A 26,563-nucleotide genomic window follows, 5' to 3' on the forward strand; every position below is an offset into this window, starting at 1 on the left:
AAGGATCCACCGTGAACTTGCAGCTGGCTCGCAGTGACAGCCAACTGATGAGCAGTTACTCGATTGATTTGTGTGAATTTAGAATAATACGTGACGGAAGACGGGGTCGCGTTGCGGGGATTGTTCTTCGCGTAGTAACGCGTATCTCTATACACGCGATGTTCTTGAACAATTGTGTCAAAGTCTGAGGCGTTGATCCTAGCGCCAAACTATGAATAGGGATGCGACATGGGTATTGAGGGTCTGTAAAATGAAGATGATTTTATTGTAATTATAATTGATTGTCTATTGGTCTCTCCAGACTTTGTTTTCCTGTATCTGCCTATGAATCTTCACAACGCTACAGTATTAACATTAACAAATTGGGGTTCAATTGACGTGACCCAGTATTGTTTGTAGATCAGAGGCTGAGTCTTAAACGTTGACAGGCAGATGCAGGCCAATCGGTTCAGCTGAATGACGTTGGTACCTTGGGTAGCATTGTTCTAGTGCGATTCCAGTCTTGCCCTTATTGAGACAACGATTGAGCAGCCTCAAGTCTAGACAACAGTAGTAAAAATGGCGTGTCATTGCAAAAGCCACATGTTCATCCAGAGTGTCACAAAATACTTTTTATCATGGCGTTCATCCGTGATCAAAGCCCGGAACCAAGAGCGGGAACCAGCGGCAGCGGCTAGACTAGACCGGGTCAGGGTCTCAACGCTCACATCAATGAAAGTTTGTTTACTTTTGGATCTGAAATGCGCCAGTTGCGACAACTAGCCTTCAACCGTATAAACGTAGAAAAAAAGCAAATCACATAATAAAACAAATATTCCCTGTTTTTTAAGACCAAAATTTTTTATTTTAGTACTTCATCTCAAGTTATGCTGAAAGAAAAAGTGGTTGCTATGTGGCTGGTAGGCTAGTCTCATAACGTTGTTGTGGTAGGACCAGTGTTACTTCTTTGAACTTTACCTACGTATGTTGAATTCTATCTACAGAGCGACAGATGAAGTCAGTATCAGAGTTTGGAAGTCATGTATAGCCATTGGATTTGCTTAAACACTGGATATTGTTTTCCAGTTACACCCAAAACTTAATCCACATGTCATCAGACCCTGAAAGCTTAATGGTATAGGGTAGCAACTTTACTCAGAATCAGTCTCAGATCCCCATGTCATGTTGGGGGTGAACCACATTTGCCCCGCCACCCTTTGAGCCGCGTGCCCAGCGAAACGTCATCCCCTCCAGGCCACCACATTTCAACCTTTAACCATCAACACCACAACCACGATATCCCCCGACATCTCCAACTTCCCTATCTACACACAAAACAACTACCCACAAACCTCCCAAGATGAACCGCCTCTTCGGCTCAAAGCCCACGGGCCCCAAACCCACCCTCAACGGTGCCATAAACAACCTCGACACCCGCATCTCCTCTCTCGACACCAAACTCAAAGCCCTCAACGCCGAACTAGGCGCATACCAAGAAAAGCTGTCCCGCATGCGCGACGGACCCGGCAAACAAGCGATGAAACAAAAAGCGCTCAAAGTTCTCCAGCGCCGTAAAGCGTACGAGGCCGAAAAGGATAAACTCGAGAGTCAGGTGTGGAACATGGAGCAGGCTAGCAACATGCAGGACAACCTCAAGAACGTGATGACGCAGGTTGACGCTATGAAGACCACCAATAAGGAACTCAAGAAGCAGTATGGAAAGATTGATATTGACAAGATTGAACGGCTGCAGGATGAGATGGCGGATTTGATGGATGTGGGGAATGAGATTCAGGAGAGTTTGGCGAGGAGTTATGATATTCCTGATGATGTTGAGGAAGACGAGTTGGATGCTGAGTTGGAGGCTTTGGGGATGGAGGTTGAGATGGAGCATGAGATGGGTGGTGCTGTGCCGGGTTTCTTGCAAGATGAAGTTGTGCCCGATTTTGTTGACGAGCCGCCTCAGACTGAGGACAAGGTGAAGCAAGTTGCTGGTTAATAGACAGTATGATGGATTGTCAGGGATTTAATGGGACAAGGCGTTGGTTAGGAAGGGTCAGTATGGTCATCACGCATATCATTTCACCACAAATCGAATATCAACTTCATTCTTGAAACATGTGTTGCCGTCAATTATTTCCATTGTGATTGTATATAAGGTCCGTTACGACTTGTATTTCCGATGACGATTTTCGAATTACTTGATACATATAACCCTCTCGGTCGTTATAACCCGCCAACTCCCTCGCTTGAAATGATGCTTTCGTTGAAACTCGTCTTGCAAATCTAGTCCACAGTTGCAAAGAACCTGACAGCCTGTTCCAACGCTGGGTCCTTGTTACAGAAATCCCATCCGACGATTGTTGGCGTTTGACTGCAGCAAATGATCTTGTGCGCATCAAATTGAAGCTTAAAGACTCGCGCCGAGGTGTTTTCTGCTGCAGCGATGTGAGGATGATGGCCAGCAGCTGCATTCTGTGCTTGACCTGGCTGTCCAGGTGGCGCCCCTTGTCCGTTGGCATTAGCCGCGGCTGGTGGCTGCACAGCTCCGTGAGCGCCTGGTAGGTTGGCAGGGTTGGGCATAGCGGCCGGATGAGGTACCCCGATACTCGACCTTGGGTTAGTGCGACCACTATCGGTGGAGGTTTGTTGAGAGCTGCTAGAACTGGATTGATGTCGCAAGGGTGCTTGGCGGGTGTGAAGATTGGCCAAAGCATCCGTGACTACTCCTCTTAGTTGAGCTCGAATCAAAGGCGAAGTTTCTCGTTCGATGGCGGACTGTAAGTAAGAGTGATGAGCTAGCGCAATCGGGTACTTTGCAAGTACTTGTTGCAGTGAAATTGGACCAAGTGGTACGGTTTGATCAATGAGCACTTCGTATGAAGTCGCTGTTCGATGAGCATCTCCATGATGATCACGTAGCATCGACGGTCCCAATGGTGTGCCGTTTGTAGGTGGAGAGCGCGGAACAATGGTAGACGTATGTGACGATCTACTTGCCAGCGAGGGAGCTATCGCGACGTTCGATGTTGCGCTCGACAATGCGGCAGCGGCTTCGCGTTGAGCAGCAGCAGCAGCCTCTTCCTGTCTGAGATGGTGTGCAGGTTTCCACACGCCTTCCTTGTCACGTCTCCAAATGATGATGCTCTGATCATAAGAACCAGATACTATGCGGCCGTACTTTCTTCCACCACCACCGCCAGGAGGTACCTTGGCACCGAATGCCTGTACGTCCTCAGGCCGTGAGCTACCAGCGTTGGCCCGACGGTCTCTACGACGTCTTCGATCCATGCTATGGTCGATCTCACCAGCTTCGAGAGCCCGGAAATACTCGGCATCCACTGCCTTGGCCTCAGCTTCGTCTTCAGCTGTGCTGTATGGTAGATCACCGAAACCCGCCTGAACAGTACGAACCAGGTGTGCGTGTCCTCGCAACTGGGCAACCTTGAGACCAGTAGGTGCATCAAAAATGCACACTTCCCAGTCACTGCTGCCACTCACAATTCTGCGCCCATCAAACTCAACGCATGCAATTCCCTTGTCGTGTGCGGGAATTGTCTGGGTGCAAATTTGCTCTGGCCACTTCCAAACCTTGATGTGTCTATCACCAGAGACAGAAACAATAGTGCGATCGCGAACCTGAATAGCATTAACGGCGGCGCTGTGCCCATCCAGACGGCCGATCATGGTGAATGGTGGCTTGACGGGAAGCTCCTGAGCCAAGTCTGGCTCATAACCATATCTTCGGAGGTTGGTAGGTACTGGGCCAACAACGTCGTTTCCATATCCGAGATCACCGTGTTTCAAAGGACGTCTGTTGAAGATTTTGATCGTTTTGTCCTTGGAAGATGTAACTAGAATGCGCTTGTCAAATCGCACGTTGAGGACGGACTCATGATGGGCTCTGGTCAATCTCTGCACCAGCTCTCCCGTTGAGAATTTCCAAATGAAAACGTTAGAGTCGCTACTTCCAGAGACAAGCAGATCTTCTTCTGGGTCAGCATCAAACTGTAGACACAAAACGGAGCCCATGTGTCCTGTAAGCGGGGGTCGGACGAGTCGGCGGGTGTGCACATTCCATATGCGCATTGTCTGATCTCGGCTGCCGCTCACTAAATAGTCTTTGTCGAACTGCAACGCATAGACACACTCTTGATGTCCTTCCTCAGGGAAATTGGGGTGAGGGAATTGGAAAGTGCTGTATTTCCCAAGCTCCCAATTAGCTTCCAATTTGCGTCGCATGGAGTATAAATAGCGCCAGTTAATACGGTATCTTGATCGGCCGACATCCCAGATGTAAAGTGGCGATGGTGGTAAAGTGTTGGCTGCGTCGGCAAGGGACATGGGAGATACTGAAGACTCGGGCTCGCCGCTCGGTTCCTTGCGCTTTCCTCTGCTATCTGAAGACGAAGACAAGGTTCGATCTAAGCTCGGTGTTCTAGAATTCAAGCCATCAAGATCCATCTCACCCATCGGCACAATTGCAGGTCTGCTCGATGAAAAAGATGACGAAGGGCTGCCAAACATGCTTCCACCGGACAAAGTTTCACTGGGGCCAGGTGTACGGTCGCGATCCGTCATTTCGAGGTCTTCATCGGGATTCACAACGGCACGGATCTTGTTGGGATGAGCGTCTTGCGTCGACTGCAATCGGTTAAGTTGGCGAATCGAGTACTCCAGACCATTGTTGACCTTTGTTTCGCAGGCTTCAATCTCGCTCATAATGGTCTTCCACCCCTCCATGTAGTATAGGCGCTCCCAGAGCTTCCTGTCTAGGGCCAACTCATACCAAGCGCGGCATGTTTGCGTGACACCGACGAGGGAGACTGGATCGAGGAAGCCCAAGATCTTGAGGCAGATCTCGGCGGGGAGATATTGGATAAAGTCGATGTAGAGTCTCGGGTTTAGACGGTGAACGATCTCGGCGATGACGGACGTAGGTAGGTTGTCGAGCAGGGCCATGGTCAGTTCTATACTTGTCAGCATGTCCATGCTAGAGTTTTGGTCAGCATCACGTACCTGTCCTGACTTGGAGGGGTAAAAGAGACGAGTTTGCGACAAGCCATGTGCTTAAATCGGATGGAGATCGTAGGGTAGCGAGGGCGGTCGAGAGTTCTTGATTAACGGTGGGTGTTAGAGGGTCTTCGGAGTACCCCTCGTCGGGTTGATGTGCAGGTGAAAAGGGATCCATGGAGGATACGCTTTCGTTCTTATTCGACATTGGAGTTGCAAGGCCTCGGGCCCCTGTAGATGGAGAAGCTCCCCAAGAAAAGAGAGGATCAATATGGGTCGTTGGAGCGGTCAGGGAAGATGATGCGGATGGTGGAGGTTCAACGGTTCGAAAAGTTGAGCCGGTGGATAGTCGAGTGTCACAGCAGGACGCGCAACACGAAACAAGAACAAGGTCTAGATGTGGCGTCGCAATACAAGGAAATGCGAGATGGATGACCCGGAAGGTAATGATGATGGAATGTACGGTTCTTGTTGAAGATTTGTAACGGGGGTTGTAACAGTGGTCGTGATGCGATGCGATGCGATGCGATGTAAGCCAGAATGCAAGGATGAAAACGACAGAGGAACGAATGATTGAAGATGATGCAAGCTAAAGATGTATCTTGGTTTGGCTTGGTTTGGTATGGATGGAGATGAGATGCAGAAGGTGGAGGTGGCTCTAGGCTGGCCATCAATCAAGGCAGGTCCAGGTCCGGGCCCGGGCCAAAACAACGGAGATCCACTCAACACAAGATTGGCTGATGCCACCCATGCTTCAGGGTGCCAGAAACGTTGACTGCCGAAAGTATGAGAGACGAAATTAGCGAGCCAGCTTACACGTTTGAACTTACACTTTCAGGCTATTTATTTTTGTAACCTAAATCCAAAAGGTCTACGTTTCTGTTACCCATCAGCCGTGGAATGGCCTGGCCTGGCCTGTCTGTCATTCTGCCGAGAAACAGCACGGTATTGGTTTGGAATGCATCTCGGATGATTCCTAACTTTCTCTGTTAGCGCTGATCCGTTATAAAGCGCTTACAATACAGAATGACAACATCGGTAGATGTATACCATCGCGGGTTTTTAATTATTTATCAACAGGCATGTACATTATAATTGACCCTTAGAGGGCCTGTCGATCCAAAACTGGTTGATTGGTTGTTAGAAAAGTCAACTAAGCAATCTGAGGTTGTCCTCAATATCGTTTGATATCACGATACAAGCTGTATGATTTTAAAAGCTATGTATCTTTGCCCGTCTGGTAAGTACCAGAAAAGATCTACAATTTTCGTCTCTTGCCTCAACGGTCAACCTTTCTGGTATCCCGATGCCTGTGTAAGATTTACTAAACCGACTGCCGTTGAGACTTATTCTTGACTTGTTTATTTCTGTAATTCAAGTTAGATAAGCCTACAACTGCGTGCTTAATTCATCCTTCTGCAGGAAGCATTAATACAGTTTTGTAAGAGACTGGCTACCAGAATAAGGTCTGTCCAGTCCGGGCTTGCTGTTCACCTAAAAACTTTTGAACCTAGGTTAATTGGTCAGCAAATTCGTGCCTTGACACTGGTAGAGCTACCAGTCACATATGAGGCTGTTTGGTTAAACAAACCAGCCTACTGCTTCCTTCGTACCTTAGATAGAGAAATTAAAGGCTCATGAGATCTTCATTAGTATGCTCTACCTTTCAGAATATAGCTGCTCATAACATAGACATATCATCGTCCACGTTCTTAGCAGCAAACCGAGTACCCATATCAAGAGTTTATGTCATAAACTACGTATTGAGTTGCGACGGCGTAACTGTTGACGAGTGACAGTATTGTCGAGGTATGACATCCTTCAACCCATCTCCAACTCTGATTCTTACTCTTCAGACCATTCAGCCTCTGACAACTTGTCTCGAGCGTCGTATATCACTTCCATAAGAATCAACATTACGAGCGTATTCATGTTCTCACCAAGAGCCTTTTTGTCGTCACCAATGTTGGTGTTACCAGATCTCCAGCCTCTATCAATGTGCAGATCAAGAAGGGAGTGTTCAGGGGTGCTGCTCGCCATTGGCAACTGTACACACAAATCCTCGGCCTTTTGAAACCGCCTTTGTTTTTTGCATGTCTCTTGTAGTTTGCCTCGATTTGTCAGCATGCTTCGATGCTCTTTCCCAATCAAAAGTTGATTTTGATGATAAATAAGGAAGTCCGGTATAGAGTCCCTGTGATCGTTTGAGTAGATAGATGTTCCTCTCCGAAGGTGGCTTTCTTGGACCCAATCAGCGACTCTGCTAACTTGTGGGCTTGATGGAATGACTGTTGTTTGTGCATGGTGTAGCTGAGAAGTTCGGTTACATCCATGATGAGAAGACTGTTGCTTTTATATCTTCGGGAATTCTCTGCCATGGACAATTCTTCTCTGACACGCTCGTCATCATCTTGTCGATAACGACGCGGCAGCTGTTCATCGGAACCGGGGGTTGAAACAGCAGAGTAGGCTGCCGGAGGTTGGTTGACAGGGGGGTGACTTTATGCAGCAAAAATTGTGCTTCGAGCGTGGAGTATTCGATTTCCGTGGAAAGGACAAAGAAGAAGGATCAGAGAGACTCGAGACTTGCGTTTATTTGTTATGCAGTTTGCAGGACTAAGTCAGCCTCCTATGCAAGCAGAAAAAACAAGACCAATGAGGAACAAGATCAAACGTACCGTGACTGGAAACTCAGCCAGCCAAGCAAAAAGCAAAACCAATACATACTGTTACGAGACCAACAAGGCAAAATCAAAAGTACTATTCTCCCGTCAGACCAACCTATGGAATGCACTTGCATGGACGCGACGCCAACTGGTCACCACGCGTATTGTTGGTGGCAAGCTTAACGACCATTGGCTAGGTAGCATTGTTAGTCATTGATGGTATATGTACAGCAGCACAACAATCACATCCTCACCTTGGAACTCTTCCCATACATCAACTACACATTACATGATCACGACATTACAGTATCAGCAGGCAAAACCATTAAAATTTTAGCCCCCGCAAATCCATCTCGCTTTTCCTTACGGCAGAAATGTCAACTCTCCAATCGATGGCCCAAATGGCCATGGGATTTCTCTGCGAAACCAATGATCATCCTGCCAATGATCACCCTAACAATGATCACCCTACCAATGATCATCCTACCAATGATCACCCTACCAATGATCATCCTACCAATGATCACCCTACCAATGATCATCCTACCAATGATCATCCTAGTCGCCGTGACATCGTGACTGAACGGTCAGAAGAGGACTGGTTGGTAATACTGATGGAACAGCTCGTCACCGCGGAGTACGTGCACATCCTTACCTTCCGTCAACTTTTAGCAGAATTCTTACTGTGGAATTTAGAACCGAAGCCTATAAACTTCGGTCGCCAGGGAATACGGATCTCATGGACAAAATAGGCCTCGCACGCCAAATGGTCGTCAACTCTTACCCTGAAGCAACCGATTTACTTGGTCAATTCCAGGTCAGCTATATTATATCCACTTTGATAACGTAACCACTAGCTGACACATATCTCCTATATAGATCAAACCGGAAGACAGCAACTTCTTCATCGCCGGCCATCAGTCAGGCGCACACCTGCCGGACATCCTACAGTCCTTTGCAAAGTTACCTACATTCCAGGGCCAAGGCTATGCCTCTCCTATTAAATTCGATCCCAACAAAGTTGAAACCCACATCCACCTCTTCAATTTTGAAGACGACACGCAACTATCGTATGAGACACAGACCGATATCTTGAGCCAAAGTCAAGGTGAAGGAGAAGGAGAGGTTCTGGCCTTTGCTAAATCTATCGAATTAAAAAAAAGGTCCAAGTTTCAATGGCCACGTTTCTCATATCATGACTGTCGGCCTACTATCGAGGAAGCTCACGAAGCTATTGAGGCTTTGATCGCCCAAGCCCATAGGAACATCACGGCTACATCTTTCAGTAGCGGGGCTTCCGTTAGCCTACACAACCCAATCCTCCAGCATCCGGGAAAACGGCTAGATGAGCTATCGCAACAACCAGAATTTCCCGACTATACACAGGTGTATTTGCACATTGTCGACAAGAACGGCGTCACTCCATTCCATACGGAGGACAACGGACTCCGGTCATTCAACCTTTGTCACATTGGATACAAGGCCTGGATCATTATCCCCGACAGCTCGCGGAATAGTTTTGAGGAGTATATTCTGCGCAAGATAGGTCTACCGACAAATCAAGTATGCGACCAGTTCATAAGGCACTTGGGCATATTATGCTCCCCAAATCAGCTATCGGAGGCTGGTATCGAGTACCGCGTCATAGTGCAAGGCCCTGGCGAGTACGTGACTATAACCTCATCGGAATATCACATGGTCATCGGCCTTACATCATCACTTGCCACATCTCACAATCTTCTGTATCCAGACGATCCCGATATTATGATAGCTTTAGAAGATGCGAAGCTATGTGAGGAATGTAACAATCACCCTGTCGTTCGTGACTACAACGCCAACCACTCACCCAAAATCGGTAGCCGGGCGGTTCCCACAGTTCAGACTCTCCTCCAACAATTAGCCCAACAGAAACGCGAGTGCAACATCAACAGCAACGATAATGGCAGCGGCAATCAGAGGCATGGGGAGCAAAACAACAGCAGCGGAGATAACGCGACGACCAGGACAAACAATGGCGACAAGAGGAAAAGGACAGCATTACCCGCCGAAACGAACTCGGCCAAGCGCAAAAAGCCTCCCCCAAGAAGCGCTCCAGCGGTAGCCAGTAAAGCTGCAGAGCAGAGCCACACAACCGTTACTGCCTCTTCATCTCTACAAACACTTCCCCGACCTGAGATACGCCACCGCACCAAAGAGCCAGCCGAACCAGCGCAGCGGATGAGCCGCAGAGACGCCGTCGTGTTACGTGCACCAACGCCAACGTCTGTATCTGCAGACTTACCAGAAGAGCCAGCAGTCCGGGAGCGGGAGTCTCAGAGCCTATCCCCAGGCACCAATCACAAGAGTGTCAACAATAATAAAGATAGTGCGACTGCCCCCAACACCACCGTGTCCTCCCTGTTACCCTCTACACGGCATGAGAATCTGTCCCAATTTGACACATTCTATATGTCGAACCCACTTTGTAGGGACCAGCTCGTCGCTCTGCCAGCACACAACAGATGCGGCCTTGCCGCCATCCTCCACACAAGACAGGCGTTAGTCGACTTTTTAGCTGCCGTCAAGGGCCATCAGAACGACATCTCTAACGGCGGCGGCGTAAGTAAACTTGAGAAAGACCTTTCGTCTAGTAACGATTCTGAAGACCCAGCAACCTGCGCTATGCGAAACGCTATTCTCGAAATGGTAAAAAGTGATCGTCATATTATTAGTAAACAGAGATCCGATTACAGACAGCGTTTCTTTTGCTACCTCGCTCATCGCCTGTGGAAAGACGCTGGAATTGAGAAGGCGCAGGGAGACGGTCAAATCAGACATGATACCGTCGTCAGGAAAAGACTTATCCAACAATTACTCTCATCAGAGTCCGGGCAACAGGACGCGGCAGTAGTGTCAAAATATATCAACAAAGTCCTACGCCAGGGAGCCCAATGGGTTTCTGTGGCAACAGGCATAGGCATAGGCATGGGTGTTATCGCCCTTATACCTTACCGAAACAAAAGGGTGCACGCTCTTAACGTTACTGCCGGTTACTACTGCAACGGCCTGGGCAGTAAACAATCATCAGCCACGAGGCTGCAAGAGTTCCAGTCGGCCCTCGATACCCCCTACATGAAGACACTGCTTACTGCCGCTGACTCTCTGGCCAATGCCATTGTGCAGAAGAAGGATATACGCTTTCAATTTGACGATTATCATGGCGACGAGCCCATCTCATCCCTCCCAGAGGCCGACATCTGCCGCCTTCTTGTGACGGTCCCGTCTGTTGATCCTGGTGCGGGCACCGACTGACCAGACAAAACTACCGGTGTCCCACAGAGTTCCTAGATTTTGCCTGCAAGGCACTTGCGAAACGGATGATTGGACTGTTGGGATCTTTCTCTTGGGAAAACATCAGTTTTGCATCAGTGGCCGAGCCGTCATTGATTGGTCGCGCTGCAAAGAATCAAGTCTTGCTGAAAGACTGCGAAACGAGTTCAACGACATGAAAACTTAGCTTCACAACACTCCTTTTCTCCTCAAGTTCGCCATTCTGCATCTATTCTGTTATTTCTGAGAAAAATAAATAAAAAATCTTTCATATCCATTTGAAACTCAAGTCTGAGGAACCTCGTTTCTGACCATCATTCATCAGTCGGTTTTCATGGGGCTTAACTGTCCGAAACAGCATATGCTGGATAAGCTGCCTCACGGTATTGAGGGTCCTTTGCGATAGGTGCAATGCCAGCGGTTAGCCAAGATCAGTAGGCCTCCCTGATAGTGAACTTTACGTAGAGCCGATGGAGTTGTTATGTAGGAACTCTGGATGTCTTCTATACGTAAAATATAGAAAATGACAATAAGAAGTAAGTTAAACATAGACGAGATATATGCTACAAGAGTATGTCAACAAGAAAACAATTCTTTTCTGATGGACGTGATCGGAATATGCGACCCGAGTTCCGGTCGAGCCCCACGGCGTTGAAATAAATCGGACCTGGTCTTAACGACACTTGTGATAAAGTGGGAATGTCACCAGTTAACACTGACATAGACGACGGAAGAGGCACGTGCGAGCAACGAGGGAGGTGGAAACGCGGCTAGACAAGGTATGATGCACACGGCACGGGTACTTGCATTGCTTCCATGGCTGTGCTCAGCCTATTGTTGGTTGGAAATCTGATAGGTACTCAATTTGAGAGACCGGAAATACAGGGATGATTCAGGTCAGGTCAGCGGAATATAACTAAGTGATAATAAAAAGTCTGTAGGATCTATTCCTATAAAGTAAAATCTACACCGACACATTTCTTCCTCTTCAAGTTTCCCTTTCAAAGTATATCCTTTTATCTTACAATAATACAAGAACACCTTTCCAAGCCTTATGTCATGAGTGAACCAAGTACATCCCCAGAAGTCATCGTCACGATCATATTCGGTATTCTGCAGCTGATCGTGGCACTCATCTCCATCTGGCAGCAGCACAACCTTCGCTGGACAAACTGTAAGGCTCAAAGAACAATGATAATGAACCAGTACTTATGTGACAGTTGGCCCTAGATTCCAAAGAAGACGAGACACTGTTTGAGTATGTCGCGATGCATACTCTGGAGGACCCCAAGAACTCGAATCGATGTACACCGTCACTGTTCTGGCACGAGGCCAGATGGAATTGTTGATTGATAGGCGTGTAGTCGGGGGCGCAGTCGGGGTGCAGTCGTCGGAGATATTGACATGGTCCAGAGTTCTCTCTTGTCCCATCTCGCCATGAGTATATAGATTTGTGTACTTGTTAGCCATATTGCCCATCAGAAAATCAGCGAAAAGTCTTCCACATCCATCTGAAACTCCTCCAATATCGTCGTCCAATCCAACAAAGCAAGATCCCCATCCCGCAACCCCCCACCCTCAACCTCCTCAACCTGCCTCTCCCTCTCAACCCTCTGCATAAGCACCAAAGCCCTATCCCTCAACGTCGTAAGAACAGTCCACTTCAACCCATTCAACGGCCCACTCCCACTACTCCTAAAACTCTCCAAATGCAAATCAACAGCCGCAAAAGACCTCTTGGCAAGCGGTCCTCCTGGCCTCACACACAAGTGTCGAAGAATATACAACATCATGTGGTACTGCGGAAACGCCCTGGCTATCCATCGGTAAGAAATCATGTCTTCGTCACGCCACATGTCGTTGGCTAGTTCGAGAAGATCAACTGCTTCGGCGACGTCGGCTTCTGTGGCGAGACATTCGTTGTCGTCGGGTTGACGGAGAGTTTGCCATTGGCGACGGGAAACAAGGTCGACTTTTCGAAGAATTAAACGTGAGATGCGCATCTGCATTCGTTGTTCAGGAATAATCGGATTACAGCGTTGAAGAATACCCTCCACTTTATCCATTGCTTCTTGAATAACTTGTTTTCTTACTTCTTCACTCGGCAACCCCCCCGGAGAACAACTCATTTGAAATAATTGAGCCCAAGCGCGAGAGGCCTGGCAGTTGCATAGAGGAAGAGTCATTCGTGTGAAATCCGGTCTTGACGGGGGAAGTTCTTTCATGTCGGGAAAGATATCACTGTCGTGTAGATTTCGTGGTAGTTCGACGCCGTACATCTGACCAGAACCTGGATTCTGAAGACCATAATCTTCGGCTCCTCGACCGTCTCGTTCGAGAAAGTGCCACCATACTCTGCGACGGATTTCTGATTCGAAAGGTGACAGGCCTAGTTTGGTGCCGTCTCTGTGAAGACCGATTGATTGTGCTGCTCGAAGGGCGAGACCGTTCATGATCCATACTGCTCGGCCTGTGTTGATATTGTGGACGCGCATGGCTGCCTACATAATATTAGTTATCTTCTTTGAATTTACTTGGGTAAACTGACCGTGTATATTGCAAGGGCTTGTAATAAAGTGATGGTAGGGTTGTTGAGAAAATCTGCCTGGGCTAGTGATTGTTCCAGACAAACCTTGTACCGCTGAAGTGCTAGCTTTCTATCCTCACCCGTGTCAATGAGCACATCTTCAGGAGTTGAAGCCGTGACAGAGGCATAATAAATAGCAAAACAAAACGTCAAGTTTTCGATTGATGCCTTTGTAGGGTCTCTCATCACCGTGTAGAGTATTGTTTCCGAAGTGGGAAGATGAGTGACTTTGGTACAAACGTCGACACTATCAGCAAAGATTTTCCACAAACGGATAGCTGTTTTTCTGGGAGGATGATAGCTTGCAAGGGATTCGTTGGAGAAACTGGGGGATAAAAGGGCCATGGGGTTGAAGGGGGAAGCGGGAGAGTTGACATCGTGGGGAAGTTCGTCTCTTGGCGTTGCCAAGGCTGTTCGTACATCATCTTCCTGGATATGTGTAAGTTGATGTGATGACAGATGACAGTAGGTTTGCACATACTTACCTGTTCAATAACCCGTGAGAGAAGAACTTCATTAACATAATGACTGTATCTTCCTTTGTTCAACAAAAGACCCTCTCGACGTCCCGGAACAGCCTGTCTTGCAAATTCATCGTCGTTTACTCCAACACTAGTAGTCGTACTTCCAGAAATGACAGGGGTGTTTGTTGATGTAAAAGAAGTTGTTGTAGACTGCGGCGAAGTAGAATCTTGTTGGGCCCGAAACGACTCAATAGTCTTTTCCATCTGCGAAATCCGACTAGCGACATCATTGATAGTCGTCTTTCTAGCCCTTCTCACAGGCGCTGTAACAGAAGACGGATAGGAACACTCAAACTTGCTCCGAATACATTGCGAACACGGTAATTTCTTGTCACAGCGAACTTTTCGGCGATGACACACTGCGCATGACCGTTCAATGCGACGGTTAGGCCGAGATGACATGTTTTCGTATCGCCGAGAATCAGATAGATCGGTGAATTGGTTGATAGATTGATTGATTTGATTGATAATATCGGTCGGTCTTTGTGTTTTTGTAAAGCCGGCCGAAGGGGTTAAGTCTCGGTGTATTGAATGAATGATGCGGTCTTATCATTTAGTTAGTGTCGGTTTCGGCGCCTCAACATCCGCCGAGACCGAGACAGCCAATTAGATGACTCAAACCAACATCAAACAGAATCCTTTTCCTCGCGACGCGAGATTAATAATTGTAAAAGGGCCGGCAAAGATGACCCGATATACTCGTTTGGGCCCCATAAGGCTCTCGTAAGGGTCTTTGATCTGGAGCTTATATATTCACCATCATCCTGGGCACCGCTACTTTTTTAATTTGAGCCTCATCGTTACATTCACTCTATCACAACATGGCAGCAGCACAGCAGTCACCTCACCAATCGGAACTTACCCTTCAGGGTCAAGCGTACAATAACGAAAAGTCGGATCTTGAAGATGGTATTGCACAACAGCCTATGAAGCCAGCGGCTAGCAGTGGCGCACCTGATGGTGGTCTCACAGCTTGGCTTGTTGTGTTAGGGGCTTGGTGTACATCATTTTGCAGTTTTGGCTGGATCAACAGTATGTTTTTCTCTTCTGCAGTGTAACTTGATTAGCTAACTTTATCAGGTGTCGGAGCATTCCAAGAATATTATCAGAATGATCTTCTAAAGGACTACTCTCCCAGTACCATCGCATGGATCCCTTCGTTGCAGATTTTCTTTATTATGGGCATGGGTCCTATCATTGGAAAACTCTATGATAGCTATGGTCCCCGATGGCTTATCCTTGTTGGAAGTTTCATGCATGTATTTGGTATCATGATGGCTTCTATTAGTACAGAGTACTACCAAATTCTTCTGTCACAGGGTGTATGCTCTGCTATCGGTGTCTCTGCCATCTTCCAACCAGGTGAGTTCTATCCATCTAGTTCATCTCAAACTCAACTAACATCATCAGCTCTATCTGTCATCCACGGATGGTTCGACTCCAAGCGAGGAGCCGCCTTTGGTATTCTTTCAACCGGCTCAAGCATCGGCGGCGTCATCTTCCCCATCATGGTAACCCGCCTCATCAAAGAAGTCGGTTTCGGCTGGTCCATGCGAATCTGCGCCTTTATCATTCTATTCCTCCTCACCATCGCCAACCTGACAGTAAAGTCTTTTACACCACCTCGACCCCAAAAAATCTCTGGCGCGCAGATGATGAAACCTTTCCGCGAACTGGAATTTGTTTTCTGCACGCTCGGATTCTTCTTTTTCACATTTGGTCTTTTCATTCCCATCGACTACTTGCCCGTTCAGGCGCTGCAAGCTGGCGTGAACCCCAATCTTGCCCAGTACTTGATTCCCATCCTCAACGCCGCGAGTCTGTTTGGACGTATCATTTCAGGAATTCTCGGTGACAAGATTGGCCGCTACAATATTTTTATTGTTGTGTGTTATCTATCCGCGATCTGGATCTTGGGTCTTTGGATCCCCTGCAACACGCAAAACGGTCTCATTGCTTTTGCTGCTCTTTACGGTTTTTGTTCTGGCGCATACGTTTCTCTCATTGCACCTCTTGTCGCTCAGATTTCGCCTCTACAAGAGATTGGTTTCCGCAGTGGTATTGTGTTTTTCGTGTCTTCCATCGGTGGATTGACTACCAACCCCATCAGTGGCGCTATTCTTGAGAAACCCAATGGTTGGGTTGGGGTAAAGGTTTTTGCAGGAGTGTTTTGTCTCGTTGGCACTACGTTTATCCTTGCTGCGAGAGTGCATCGTGTTGGATGGAAGATCAAGGCTGCATTTTAAAAGTATTTTTTGGTTTAATGCTTGGTTTTTTGGAATATACTTGGATAGATACGAGGATATTGGAGTAGTCGTGTTTTGCTCAACGCCACTCTGAGTATTGGAACTTGACTGTAATGAATATAATGTCAACTCATCTACAAGACTGCGTGATATAACTTTCCAATCTCGTGCATCTTATTCACTGGCATCTTTAGTAGAATCCTTCTGCCCTTCTCCTCTTCTATATTACAAGATGACCTGTGGTAGTAGTAAGCAACATAATCTGAGTAAGACGACACACACCGGAACTGGAATAAGACGGACATTAGTCCAATACACCCCAAAATCCATATTATCCGTATCAATCCCCAGGGTATTAGAAAGATTAGCCGCTGAAAGTATAAGGGACGAAATTAGTAGGTTATTTTATACTTTTTAGACCATAGCTCTTAGACTATTTATTTTTGTAACCTAAGATTTAGGAGATCATATCTGCTATGTCATCTCCAAATCTCCAGCCCTTTTAAACATGTCTCCACTTGATGAACCGACGTTAATTTTGACTTTTCAAATCAATTAAACCCAACGTCGTATTCAAGAGCCTCATCTCATCCCCATCAATCATCTTTCCATCTTACGATTTCTATTCCGATTACTAGGACAATTTAAAAGCCATACCTCGGCTTATCAGTATTGTTGGGCTCTCCATTCCTCTAGACCAAAGCTTTTTTGGTGAGGGCGGATCCCAAACGAGTAATTCGTCCGAACCCGTCCAAAAACATTCTCCGACGGACTTTTTCTTTTATTTTTTTTTGGCAGCGCCCCAACATAATATGTAATCAATTAATCTCCTATTGACAACGGGCAAAAGACAACGTCAGCAATAGACGTGTGTTCAAGCATCAACTAGTCTACTTTTTAAGTATAAAAAGACCCGTGTTAGCTACTTTATTTCCACTTCTCACTTATACACATCATACTCAAAAATGTCGGGCAAAAAACTTCCTCAACTAGCTGGCTTCAAAGCCCTCAACGCCAATATCCTCGTCAGCCAAGATTCACCTGAAAATACACCCTCTGATCATCCAGCTGCTATTCTCATCTATGGCTGGGGTGACGGTCAAGCACGACATGTTGGAAAATACGCAGATGGCTACCGCACTTTATTCCCTCACTCCAAGCAAATTATTATTTTGAGTCCCATCTCAGATGCCATGTTTACAGGTCTCGAGACGCGAATGCGCGCTATGCAGGTTGTCATTGATAACCTGAATGGTCTTCTTGACGAAAAGACTGCGCCAATCCTTGTGCACAGCATGTCCAACACTGGTGCCATCAGCTATGCTACTACCCTCAAAGCCTTTGCGGATAAAGTGGGTAGAACACTACCTCATCAGCTTTTGGTTCTTGATTCAACGCCTGGAAATCCCTTCTGGTCCTGGGAGAGACTTGGAAAGTGGTCTCACGCAATGGCTATCGGTACTGCAAAGTTCTTCCCCTGGCCTTTTGTTGTGACAAAGGGTATCTGGGGTTTTGTCTTGACCCTGGATGTTATTTTCAAAAAGTTGATTGGCAGTGAACCTTCTGGTGCTTTTGCTCTTCGTACTGTCGACGATACTACCTATGAGACTCTGGATTCCAAGAGGCTGTATCTTTACAGCAAGGAAGATGAAATCATTTCTCATTTGGATATTGAGGGTTACATTGCTGAGTCTCAGCAGAGAGGATATGAGACGAGACAGGAGCTTTTTGATGGTACAAACCATGTTGGACATATGCGTGAGCATCCTGAGAAGTACTGGAAGGCGATCCAGGAAGCGTGGCAATGGAGCAATGATGAATAAGGCATGAAAGGGATTGATTTTGTATGATTTGTTGTCATGAATAGCGATTTTATACCACTGGCATAGGGCTTGGTAATGAATAGATGGATCTTCGGTTATAGACTCGTTGGTGTTGCAGGTAAAAAGGTCTTCCCACTGTGATGCAGCTCTCAGGGTATCAGAAAAATTGGCCGCTGTAAGCCTAAGAGACGAAATTAGTAGGCCACTTTATGCTCTTTAGACCATAGCTCTTAGACTTTTTATTTTTGTAACCTAAGACTCAGGAGGTTATTATTTCTGCTGCCCACTACTAAGGCAGCTCTGAACAGGCAGTGCTGATCTACTACAGACTATCCGTCAACCACTTCCACTCGTCGGCAGAGTTGTAACTGGAAAGGTTATCTGTTGCTACTCGACCAACAGAGTCTCCGTCGACTTGATCATCAACCTTGGATTTTCCCTTGATGTCCAGTTCAGAATCCTTGTCAAGTTCGCTTTGACCCGCTCCGACAGACTCAGATGGATCATTCGTGATGATAGAGCCAGAAGCACGGTTACGCTTCCTTATGATGTCCGTTTTCAAACTGAGCGGCCGCGTAACGCCGTGTAATTTCAGGAAAAGGCCACAAGCGTTACAAAGCGGCTGGCCGTCTGGCCTCCGTCTCCACAGAGGCGTCACTTGAGTAAAGCAATTAGTGCAGGTAGTAGGACTCTTTGTTTCATCTTGTGGCGTGGGAGGTCGAGGTAGTGAATGCTCATCCTGTGGCGTGGGAGGTCGAGGTAGTGAATGCTCGTCCTCTATCGGAACAACATGTGCCTCTGATGACCCAACTGTCGACAGCCCTCCCACGCTAGGTTCGTATGCTTCGATTGCATTCCAGCGTGAGTCTGGAAACCCCGTATTCTTGACATACCCCCACTCGTCCCGAAGTCGCGATCCTTCATCCTCGGTGCTGTATCTCGTCAGACTGGTTCTTTCTAGGATGTGCTGACATACTGCCTTGCAATATGACGATCGAACAGGTCTTTACGATAGAACGTCTTTCCACACTCCGGAACAGGGCAGAAGAATTCGGGAGGCGAATGACTTAACTTGTGCCGTCTGAGTCATTGAATTTAGCAATACATTTACAAAGCCGTTCAATAGATGACAAACCTCAGATGTTCGGCCTTTTCGAAACTCTTTGGAGAGGTCAGTAACAGTATCAGGATAAACAACAGAACAGGCGTACTTTTGAACACTCATCGCATTGAAGCTTGTGACGTGGAATTTGTAGAGTATCGAAGTCCAGTTGCCGCCGAATTCGGTCCGCATTCGCTTTTCTAACTTGAAAGGCCTGGTTCTGGTAAAACCACATTAAAGGATCAATCCCTTGACTATCTATCTCTGCCAATTGAGCAGAAGACAATATGGATAGGATTTGTGAGCGGGTATGGGACTTTTGTTGCTCAGAGGCAGCAGTAAACATCTTCGTGGCGCGTTCTGTGACCCTGTCTTGATCTTCTTGTGAGAGGCTGGCCATATTCTGGTGCCATTGAGTTTGCTGGGATTGGCCTTGTCCTGGACCTGTGCCACGATCAGCTTGGTTGGCCATGTATAAATTTCCCCGCGGTTTTTGGATACTATCAGGAGGAGATATCTGTCGGTGGTTTTCGGAGTCCCCTAGAAGGACTTCGTGAGGTGACGATGACGATCCTTTCATGCGGTCCGGTTTAGTATTCAATTCCATCCATGAACGAATTTTTACTTCTTGTTCCAGTTCCTCTTCCCGCTTTTCAGCTTTCTCGGCGGGCTTCTTTGTAGTCGCTTCAGCAACAGAAACTTCCTCGGCCTTTGAATAGACGTCATGGAGCTTCTCAACCTTATCAAATTCTTCAGCAGATTTCTTCGCTGCGTCATCTTTAGTCTGTTGCTCGTTCTGCGTGGCAGCGGGGAACTCAGTATGCTCCTGAATACTTCCCGAAAAGTCGTGCGTGGCTGGTAGCTTGCCACGGGCTATTTCACTCCGGTTGCGCGGGTCCTCGGGGTTCTCGTTGTCACCATGCGAGTCTGTTTCTTCTTCGTCATCCAGTTCTTCTACCACAAATTCCTCCTCCGCCATCACTTCAACAGGGAAATCATGACTTGCGTTTTTCTGTGGTGCAAGGATTGGGGATTGTGTGGTGGAGGGGCCATCCAAGCTGTTGGCATCTGTTCCAGATTTGACACTGTTCTGCTCGTTACTCCCTGTCTCCTCCTCCTGATCCCCTGTTTCTAAACTTGGAAGAGCAAAAAGGGCCAACTGTTCGAGATGCCTGCCAACATGTTTGACGTATTTCTTCAAACCTGTGACAGAGTGTCCACACAAAAGACAATGGCTGGAAGTATCATCTGGGGCGGGTTTTTCACCGAGAGCCGTTACTGATTTGATCTCGTCTTCAGACCCAGTCGGTAAATGATGATTCTTGATGTGGTTGCTCAGTTCTGCCATAGAAGAGAACGGCTGCTGGCATTTGAAGGGGCACGACCATGATCGCCAATGATATTTGGAAACATGCAACTGCCAGTTGTGTCGACGGTCAAAGTCTGTGTTTGATTTGGTACAATGAGATAAGATGCAGGTATAGGGACGAAGATCTCCAAAAACGTGTCGCCTGTGGTATAATATTAGTACTTGAAAGATTGAAGATTTCAGGTGAACGAGTGAACTCACTTCCATGCTGTTCTGCTCTTGGCAGATATCATCCTGTAACAGAACGGGCACTCAAATATGCCATCTTCCGCAGCGCTAGGTCGTGGCGGTACCCTTAGCGGAGGCACAGGCTTGCGCGTCTCCCGATCTGTCCCTTCCAAGGTAAATCCAGCCGAGGTAGCATAAGATGTCTGCGACATTCCGGTATCCGATCGGACATCTTCATCAATAACGGGGGCCTGAGGATCAAACCTGGCCAGCGTCTTGAACTGTTCCGGCAGAGAAGAAGCGACTGTTTTGGGAACAATCTCCGTGCGACCCGTATCAGTTTCTTTGTTCGACACCAATGTTTCAATACCGGAAGCTAACTTCTCATGATGGGCGTGACGATACTTGAAGAACTGGCGTCGACGAGTGATGAATTTTCCTAGGCCTTCTGCCAACTCATCGGAGATGTTCGGGAACTTGTCTCTGACATAGGCGATGTCATGCGGCTCGTAGAAGGAGACATCCTCAGAAGGCCCGGCTCCGAGTTTTCTGAAGCGTTCGTGGGGTGCTGGGTTCGCTATGGCCACTGAGAGGCGTAAGAGACAGTCTATAGCTTCCCCTATGTCTAGTAAGAATGTTGAAAGGGCTGTAGTCGGTGCTCCGAAGTCGGGATCCGAGTCAGAGTCGGAGAAATCAGATTCTTCGTCTTGAGCCGAGTCCATGGTAGATGCGTCATCGTCTTGGGTGTTCTGGTCTCGTCCCTTTTCTTGAGTTTGGTCCTCTGGTCTCTCGGAGACATTGGATGATGCGTCCTCCAAAGATTCGCATATATCTTTGAGAAGATAAATGACCTGCTGTTGTAGATGAGGGGCTTCCCTGAGTCGATGATCTAGAGAGGAAGGGCCACTTTGATGAGCTGCCTGATTACCAGCCCACATCTTGAAACGAGTAAAGTCATTTTCTAACGTGGAAAGAAGGTTGTTTGAGTCAATACCCTCCGAAGGGTTATCGAAGCTATCCGTTGCGGCAAGAGCATCTTCCAAGGCTCGAAAGGACTCGAATGTTTTCGCGACATGACTCGCAATCGACTCTGATCTCTGATTGTGCTCCATTATAAGATCTTTCTCATCTTACTTGATCTTTGAGAAAGAGAGCAACCGTTAAATCAGATGATATGTACTTTGATCATCTATTGCCTTGAAAGGGTCGGTCTGTTGAGCTTTGCTTCTAATGCCTTTGGCTAACCAGAAGGAACAGACATGATAACAAACTTTTGGAGATGCGGCTCTTGACGCTTTGAGCTGAAAGAGGGGTATCTGTGGCAACTGGCAAGGGTTGGTAGGACTCGTGATACGCAGGCTGTAAGACTCGTTATCCACCACCTCACAAAACTCACTGCAGCTTATCATTCTCATCAAGGCCCAAGAACACAGCAACCAGACCAAGAGACCTTCTTCAAGCACTGTGTCACGTAATGTCTGGCTTTGAAGTTGCTGGCATAGTCTTGGGGTCGCTCCCCTTGCTCGTCACGGCTTTAGAAACCTACTGCAAATTTATGCGCGATTGGGGCAAAGCACCATCAGAGCTGAAAAGCCTGAATCGCCAATTGACCACGGAACGAGCGAAATTATACAACGTCTGCGATCTTCTCATCAACGATGTTGTACCACAAAGAGATATCGAGCCAATGCTACTGAGTCCTTTTGGACCGCTATGGCGAGTCCCTGAGACAAATGACAAGATTCGGCGGAGGCTATGGGATGCCTACGATCCATTTGAGGAGACCATTGTCGAGATACAAGAGGCGCTTGAGGCTATTATGAGTCGATTGAGGGTGCAAATATCTCAAGATGGCCAGGTAACACGATTCATCTCACACGTTACCCCATCGCTAACAGCAACCAGGTCGAATGGGTAAACAAGAATCGCATGACCAGAGAATTCAAGAAGCTTTTGTATCGCCTCCACAGAGACGATTACAAAGACGATATTGCTACTATATCAAAAGGCATCAGCGATCTTGAGTCGTTGACTAAGTTGAGTATAAGACTTGAACCCAGTCGGAGGAAACAATCTCGCGGCAAGCTTTTCAAGATCTTACGAGATCTTTCGACCAGTATCTATCGAGCCCTCTGCTCCAGCATCCTCTGCACCGATGCCCATGACGTAAGTCTTGAGTTATCTCCGCGCTTCGTCGAGATAGGATACGAGTGCGAAGACGAGAAAGTTTTGAGAAATACCCAATTCAGGTTGGCCATCTCTTTTGAGATAGTAGAAGCCTCAACAACAAAGAGATTTTGGGACGAGGTGAACATCAAAACAGCAAATTCGGTCACAACAATAGGATCGCAGTCATGTCAACAACAAATTCAGACAAAAACTATCAAGAGAGTGTCGTTCGGGATCAAGCAAAGCCTATCATTCATGAGTTCGACAAGACCAACGCACGATGTCAAATCAGCCATGGCAGCGTTGAGCCGTCCTGCCACAGACGTAGCTTTCATCAAGACCTGCGACGAAGAGAAGCAAGCGTTATCGAAACAACCTCTCAACCTTTGCAAGGCTTTGAGAAACGCTAGACAAGCACGACCCGTCTGTTACGGCCACCTCATTGACAGACAGTGCGCAGATCGGCATTTCCAAATGTATCCGTTGGGAACCACAGCCAACAGTGATGGCTGGTCGATAGTGACCTTGAGTGACATCCTCGAGGGTAAAGGAGGTCTCAAGCCGTTGATCTCTCTGGCCGAGAAGGTTCAACTTGCACTTGCTATCGCATCGAGTGTTCTGCAATTGAGCAAAACTCCATGGCTTCCAGAAGCTTTAACAAGGAAAAACATTCATTTCTTTCGAAGAGATGAAACCCTTTCGTACAAATACCCTTTTCTCCTACAGAGTTTTCCAGCACGGCCCCTCCAACTTTCAAATACTACAACTACACCTGGATGCCCCTCGTTAAATAACCCTACGCTGTTTGCACTAGGGATTCTTCTTCTGGAGATAATCCTTGGCCAGTCATTCGAGCAACTTCGGTCTCCAGACGAGAAGCCCGTTTATGGTGACTACAATGGTGTGATCCGTAATTCAATTGCGGCACACAAACTGTTGGAGAGGGTTGCTTTGATTAACACGGCGTATCAGGCTGTAGTTCAGAGATGCATAGACTGTACCGAGACTCGTGGGTTGGATGAGGATGGGTTCAGGCAGGAGGTTTACAACGATGTTGTTCTAGAGCTTGAGGCTATTCTGGAGTCCACCAAGCTGGGTATGTAATAGTTATAGGCTGGGAATAACACTACTGCAAGACTGAAGTTGAAAAAGGTACAGAGACAAGGTACAGTGGATCCATGCTTCTCGGGAGCTTCCAGCCTCGGTCTAGACTCTGGATGAGCTTGGGTGGGCTCGGATCAAGCCGACGTCTAGTCAAGTTCAAGGCTGAGAAGACCGTGGCTGTTCTCCCGTTTCTTTCTTGATATAGTTTCTAAACAGCCTCTGTGATGTTTGGAGTAGACCTGTCGAGGTTTGATTCGAAACCCCTTCATTATCAAAACGTTGTGAAATCAAAACAGCAGAATACACTTTGTAGTTCAGCATGTTGTGGATATCATTTATAGTCGTGCAAACCCAGAAGTAACCTATGGAGCTTCCCAGAACATGACATATATCTAAAGAACGGAAGCCTTCCAACTCTCATAAAACTTCAAATCTGGTTCCTCCGCCTCAGCCCCCTTCATCTTCTCATCAGCATAAGTAACAGCAAAGTTCTTAAAGCGGTCCAAATCAAAATCATGGGTCCAACCCTTCTCCTGCATGGCCTGGATAGCATCCATGATCCACGTCACGGAACTCTGCTGCGGATTCGTGTTCTTCATGGGCAGAGGAATCCCTTGGAAGAACTCGCCCAGCTCCTCACCCGACACCTCGTCGGGCATCTCCCCGATGACGATCCGTCCAAGCAGCTTCTCATGTCGCCGCGGCGTAATGTCCAGCTCGGACCGGAACCACCAGTCCATGGTAGGGTTGTTCATGCGAAAGGTGACGGGGTTGATGTGGGAAGCGTCGGTGGCATCGAACGAGTGACAGTTCTCCGACTGTCCTCCCTCTGGTATGATCATGATGCTCCAGTGATAAGCCTGCTTGTCGAAGATTCGTCGAGCATTCCCGACGGAAAAGTGGTCTCGATGGTGCAGAGCTACTGTGACGAGTTGTACCATAATGGTAAGCTGTGAGTGTGTGGCCGCATTAGTCAAACTCTTTCTTTTTTGCCCTGTTCTCCTGATATCTCGCACACACACACAAGGTATTAGATAGGTCATGTATCTATCCCAAGTTCGCTTACCTTTATAATGAGAAACGAGCGATATATATATCCTAAAAGATCTTTTTTGGATAATTAGTTTTGAGCCGCAGACCGCCAGATGATTTGGACGCGGGGTGACCTACTTCAATGGGAAGTGATTGGCCTTTTAACCCACTGTTGATGATAGCCGAGAATCTACGAATCAGCATCGATTATCAACATCCGCTTTTCAACAAAATTATGTGTTTTTGATCAAGTTCAACTAATATGTAGACAATCAATCCTCTGGGTAGTAGAGAAGTTGGCTACTAGAGACATGAGAGACTATGTCAGTAGGATAGTTTATGCTATTGAGAGCTACTCTTGGGGTATTTATTTTTGCATGTCAAAGCTCAGATATCTCTTCTGTTGCCCATTGGACAATGTCACTTTGAGAGTTTGTATTCGAGTTTATATCTATCTGTGGTCGTTCTCGTCACTAGCTGTTGTCGTCACTGGTTGTTGTTGTTGTTTTGTTAGGTATATCTTGAAGGCCCAATGCTACCCAAGCAGGTGTCTTTCGTCATCGGGTCTGGATAAAAACTAGGTCCAGCCGACTAAGAACTTTGCAGAGTATTTTGTATGATAAATTAATCAGTATTCGTCATTCAAGACTACTGTTGAGGGTAAAGACAACGATGGTGATACATCTGGACTAACAAGTTGCATGGATACAGGGTAGGCAAGTTTCACAGCGATTGAGCGAGGGCATCTCGAGATGGAGTGGGAAAAGCACCTAGTGGGTAGCAAGCAGAAGAAATAACCTCCCAAGTCTTAGGGTATAAAAATAAGTAGTCTAAGAACTATAGCCTAAGGAGCATAAAGTGTTCTATGAATTTCGTCCCTTATGCTTTATTTTACATCCTCAGGCTCTTGCTCATATGCCACGTGCCAAGTGTGGAGTATCCAATGCAGAGATGAAGCTCAATAATCACAATAGGTGGACAATCAACGAATGTTTGCATTCGTATATGCGCCAAAGCCTAAGCGCCATTAAAACACACACAAGACAACACACCAAACACTCAAACCTCGGCATACAACTAACTACTCTCGTGCATGTGCATATGCACATCTACGATTGATGATGATGCGTTGGAAACAGCCATCAATTCGGCCCCAAAACAACGTTTCAAGATGGGCCACAAGGAAGCCACAAAACGTTGCTATCCAGAAAGAAACCCACAAGGCTGGAACATAAAAACATCATTGAGTAAAAATGTGGAGGTTTTTTTTTTCTTGAAATGAACAAAAAAGCCCTCTAACTGATGACGGAAGTATTTCCATTCTGGGCCATCCTCTCAACGCGCATGAACTCTACATGTATGTATCTCTCCACCGAACGTAGTCGGGATGATGATCCCACAATTCAAAAGACATGTAGACTACAGAGTATGTAACTAGACTTTGGGGGATAAACAATACGAGCCTTGTTCAA

General features: G+C 47.0%; 11 protein-coding genes across 11 annotated transcripts; 6 read left to right on the plus strand and 5 right to left on the minus strand.

Annotated features, from left to right (window-relative positions):
* Positions 1-1,339: 1,339 nt before the first annotated feature.
* Positions 1,340-1,978, plus strand: FPOAC1_003648 (uncharacterized protein; the record flags this gene model as incomplete). Its single annotated transcript, XM_044848207.1, has 1 exon — positions 1,340-1,978. The coding sequence occupies one exon, from the start codon at positions 1,340-1,342 to the stop codon at positions 1,976-1,978; it is 639 nt and encodes a 212-aa protein (XP_044714123.1).
* A 287-nt stretch (positions 1,979-2,265) lies between these two features.
* FPOAC1_003649 (uncharacterized protein) lies at positions 2,266-5,200 on the minus strand (the record flags this gene model as incomplete). Its single annotated transcript, XM_044848208.1, has 2 exons — positions 2,266-4,949; positions 4,999-5,200. The coding sequence occupies 2 exons, from the start codon at positions 5,198-5,200 to the stop codon at positions 2,266-2,268; spliced, it is 2,886 nt and encodes a 961-aa protein (XP_044714124.1).
* Positions 5,201-6,482: 1,282 nt separating this feature from the next.
* Positions 6,483-7,032, minus strand: FPOAC1_003650 (uncharacterized protein; the record flags this gene model as incomplete). The annotated part of the gene is made up of 2 exons (XM_044848209.1): positions 6,483-6,486; positions 6,842-7,032. The coding sequence occupies 2 exons, from the start codon at positions 7,030-7,032 to the stop codon at positions 6,483-6,485; spliced, it is 195 nt and encodes a 64-aa protein (XP_044714125.1).
* Positions 7,033-8,032: 1,000 nt separating this feature from the next.
* Positions 8,033-10,949, plus strand: FPOAC1_003651 (uncharacterized protein; the record flags this gene model as incomplete). Its single annotated transcript, XM_044848210.1, has 4 exons — positions 8,033-8,295; positions 8,355-8,475; positions 8,538-9,221; positions 9,273-10,949. 4 exons carry the CDS (start codon positions 8,033-8,035, stop codon positions 10,947-10,949), a joined length of 2,745 nt encoding a protein of 914 aa, XP_044714126.1.
* A 1,077-nt stretch (positions 10,950-12,026) lies between these two features.
* On the plus strand, positions 12,027-12,316 carry FPOAC1_003652 (uncharacterized protein; the record flags this gene model as incomplete). The annotated part of the gene is made up of 2 exons (XM_044848211.1): positions 12,027-12,141; positions 12,198-12,316. 2 exons carry the CDS (start codon positions 12,027-12,029, stop codon positions 12,314-12,316), a joined length of 234 nt encoding a protein of 77 aa, XP_044714127.1.
* Positions 12,317-12,445: 129 nt separating this feature from the next.
* On the minus strand, positions 12,446-14,480 carry FPOAC1_003653 (uncharacterized protein; the record flags this gene model as incomplete). The annotated part of the gene is made up of 3 exons (XM_044848212.1): positions 12,446-13,468; positions 13,516-13,983; positions 14,040-14,480. 3 exons carry the CDS (start codon positions 14,478-14,480, stop codon positions 12,446-12,448), a joined length of 1,932 nt encoding a protein of 643 aa, XP_044714128.1.
* A 419-nt stretch (positions 14,481-14,899) lies between these two features.
* On the plus strand, positions 14,900-16,324 carry FPOAC1_003654 (uncharacterized protein; the record flags this gene model as incomplete). The annotated part of the gene is made up of 3 exons (XM_044848213.1): positions 14,900-15,110; positions 15,159-15,440; positions 15,489-16,324. The coding sequence occupies 3 exons, from the start codon at positions 14,900-14,902 to the stop codon at positions 16,322-16,324; spliced, it is 1,329 nt and encodes a 442-aa protein (XP_044714129.1).
* A 965-nt stretch (positions 16,325-17,289) lies between these two features.
* Positions 17,290-18,147, plus strand: FPOAC1_003655 (uncharacterized protein; the record flags this gene model as incomplete). The annotated part of the gene is made up of 1 exon (XM_044848214.1): positions 17,290-18,147. The coding sequence occupies one exon, from the start codon at positions 17,290-17,292 to the stop codon at positions 18,145-18,147; it is 858 nt and encodes a 285-aa protein (XP_044714130.1).
* A 322-nt stretch (positions 18,148-18,469) lies between these two features.
* Positions 18,470-21,898, minus strand: FPOAC1_003656 (uncharacterized protein; the record flags this gene model as incomplete). Its single annotated transcript, XM_044848215.1, has 5 exons — positions 18,470-19,079; positions 19,124-19,228; positions 19,283-19,308; positions 19,359-20,760; positions 20,820-21,898. The coding sequence occupies 5 exons, from the start codon at positions 21,896-21,898 to the stop codon at positions 18,470-18,472; spliced, it is 3,222 nt and encodes a 1,073-aa protein (XP_044714131.1).
* A 362-nt stretch (positions 21,899-22,260) lies between these two features.
* On the plus strand, positions 22,261-24,059 carry FPOAC1_003657 (uncharacterized protein; the record flags this gene model as incomplete). Its single annotated transcript, XM_044848216.1, has 2 exons — positions 22,261-22,644; positions 22,692-24,059. 2 exons carry the CDS (start codon positions 22,261-22,263, stop codon positions 24,057-24,059), a joined length of 1,752 nt encoding a protein of 583 aa, XP_044714132.1.
* A 392-nt stretch (positions 24,060-24,451) lies between these two features.
* On the minus strand, positions 24,452-25,000 carry FPOAC1_003658 (uncharacterized protein; the record flags this gene model as incomplete). The annotated part of the gene is made up of 1 exon (XM_044848217.1): positions 24,452-25,000. One exon carries the CDS (start codon positions 24,998-25,000, stop codon positions 24,452-24,454), a length of 549 nt encoding a protein of 182 aa, XP_044714133.1.
* Positions 25,001-26,563: the final 1,563 nt, after the last annotated feature.

This window comes from Fusarium poae, chromosome 1, assembly GCF_019609905.1.
Source record: "Fusarium poae strain DAOMC 252244 chromosome 1, whole genome shotgun sequence".
Lineage (NCBI taxonomy): Eukaryota > Fungi > Ascomycota > Sordariomycetes > Hypocreales > Nectriaceae > Fusarium > Fusarium poae.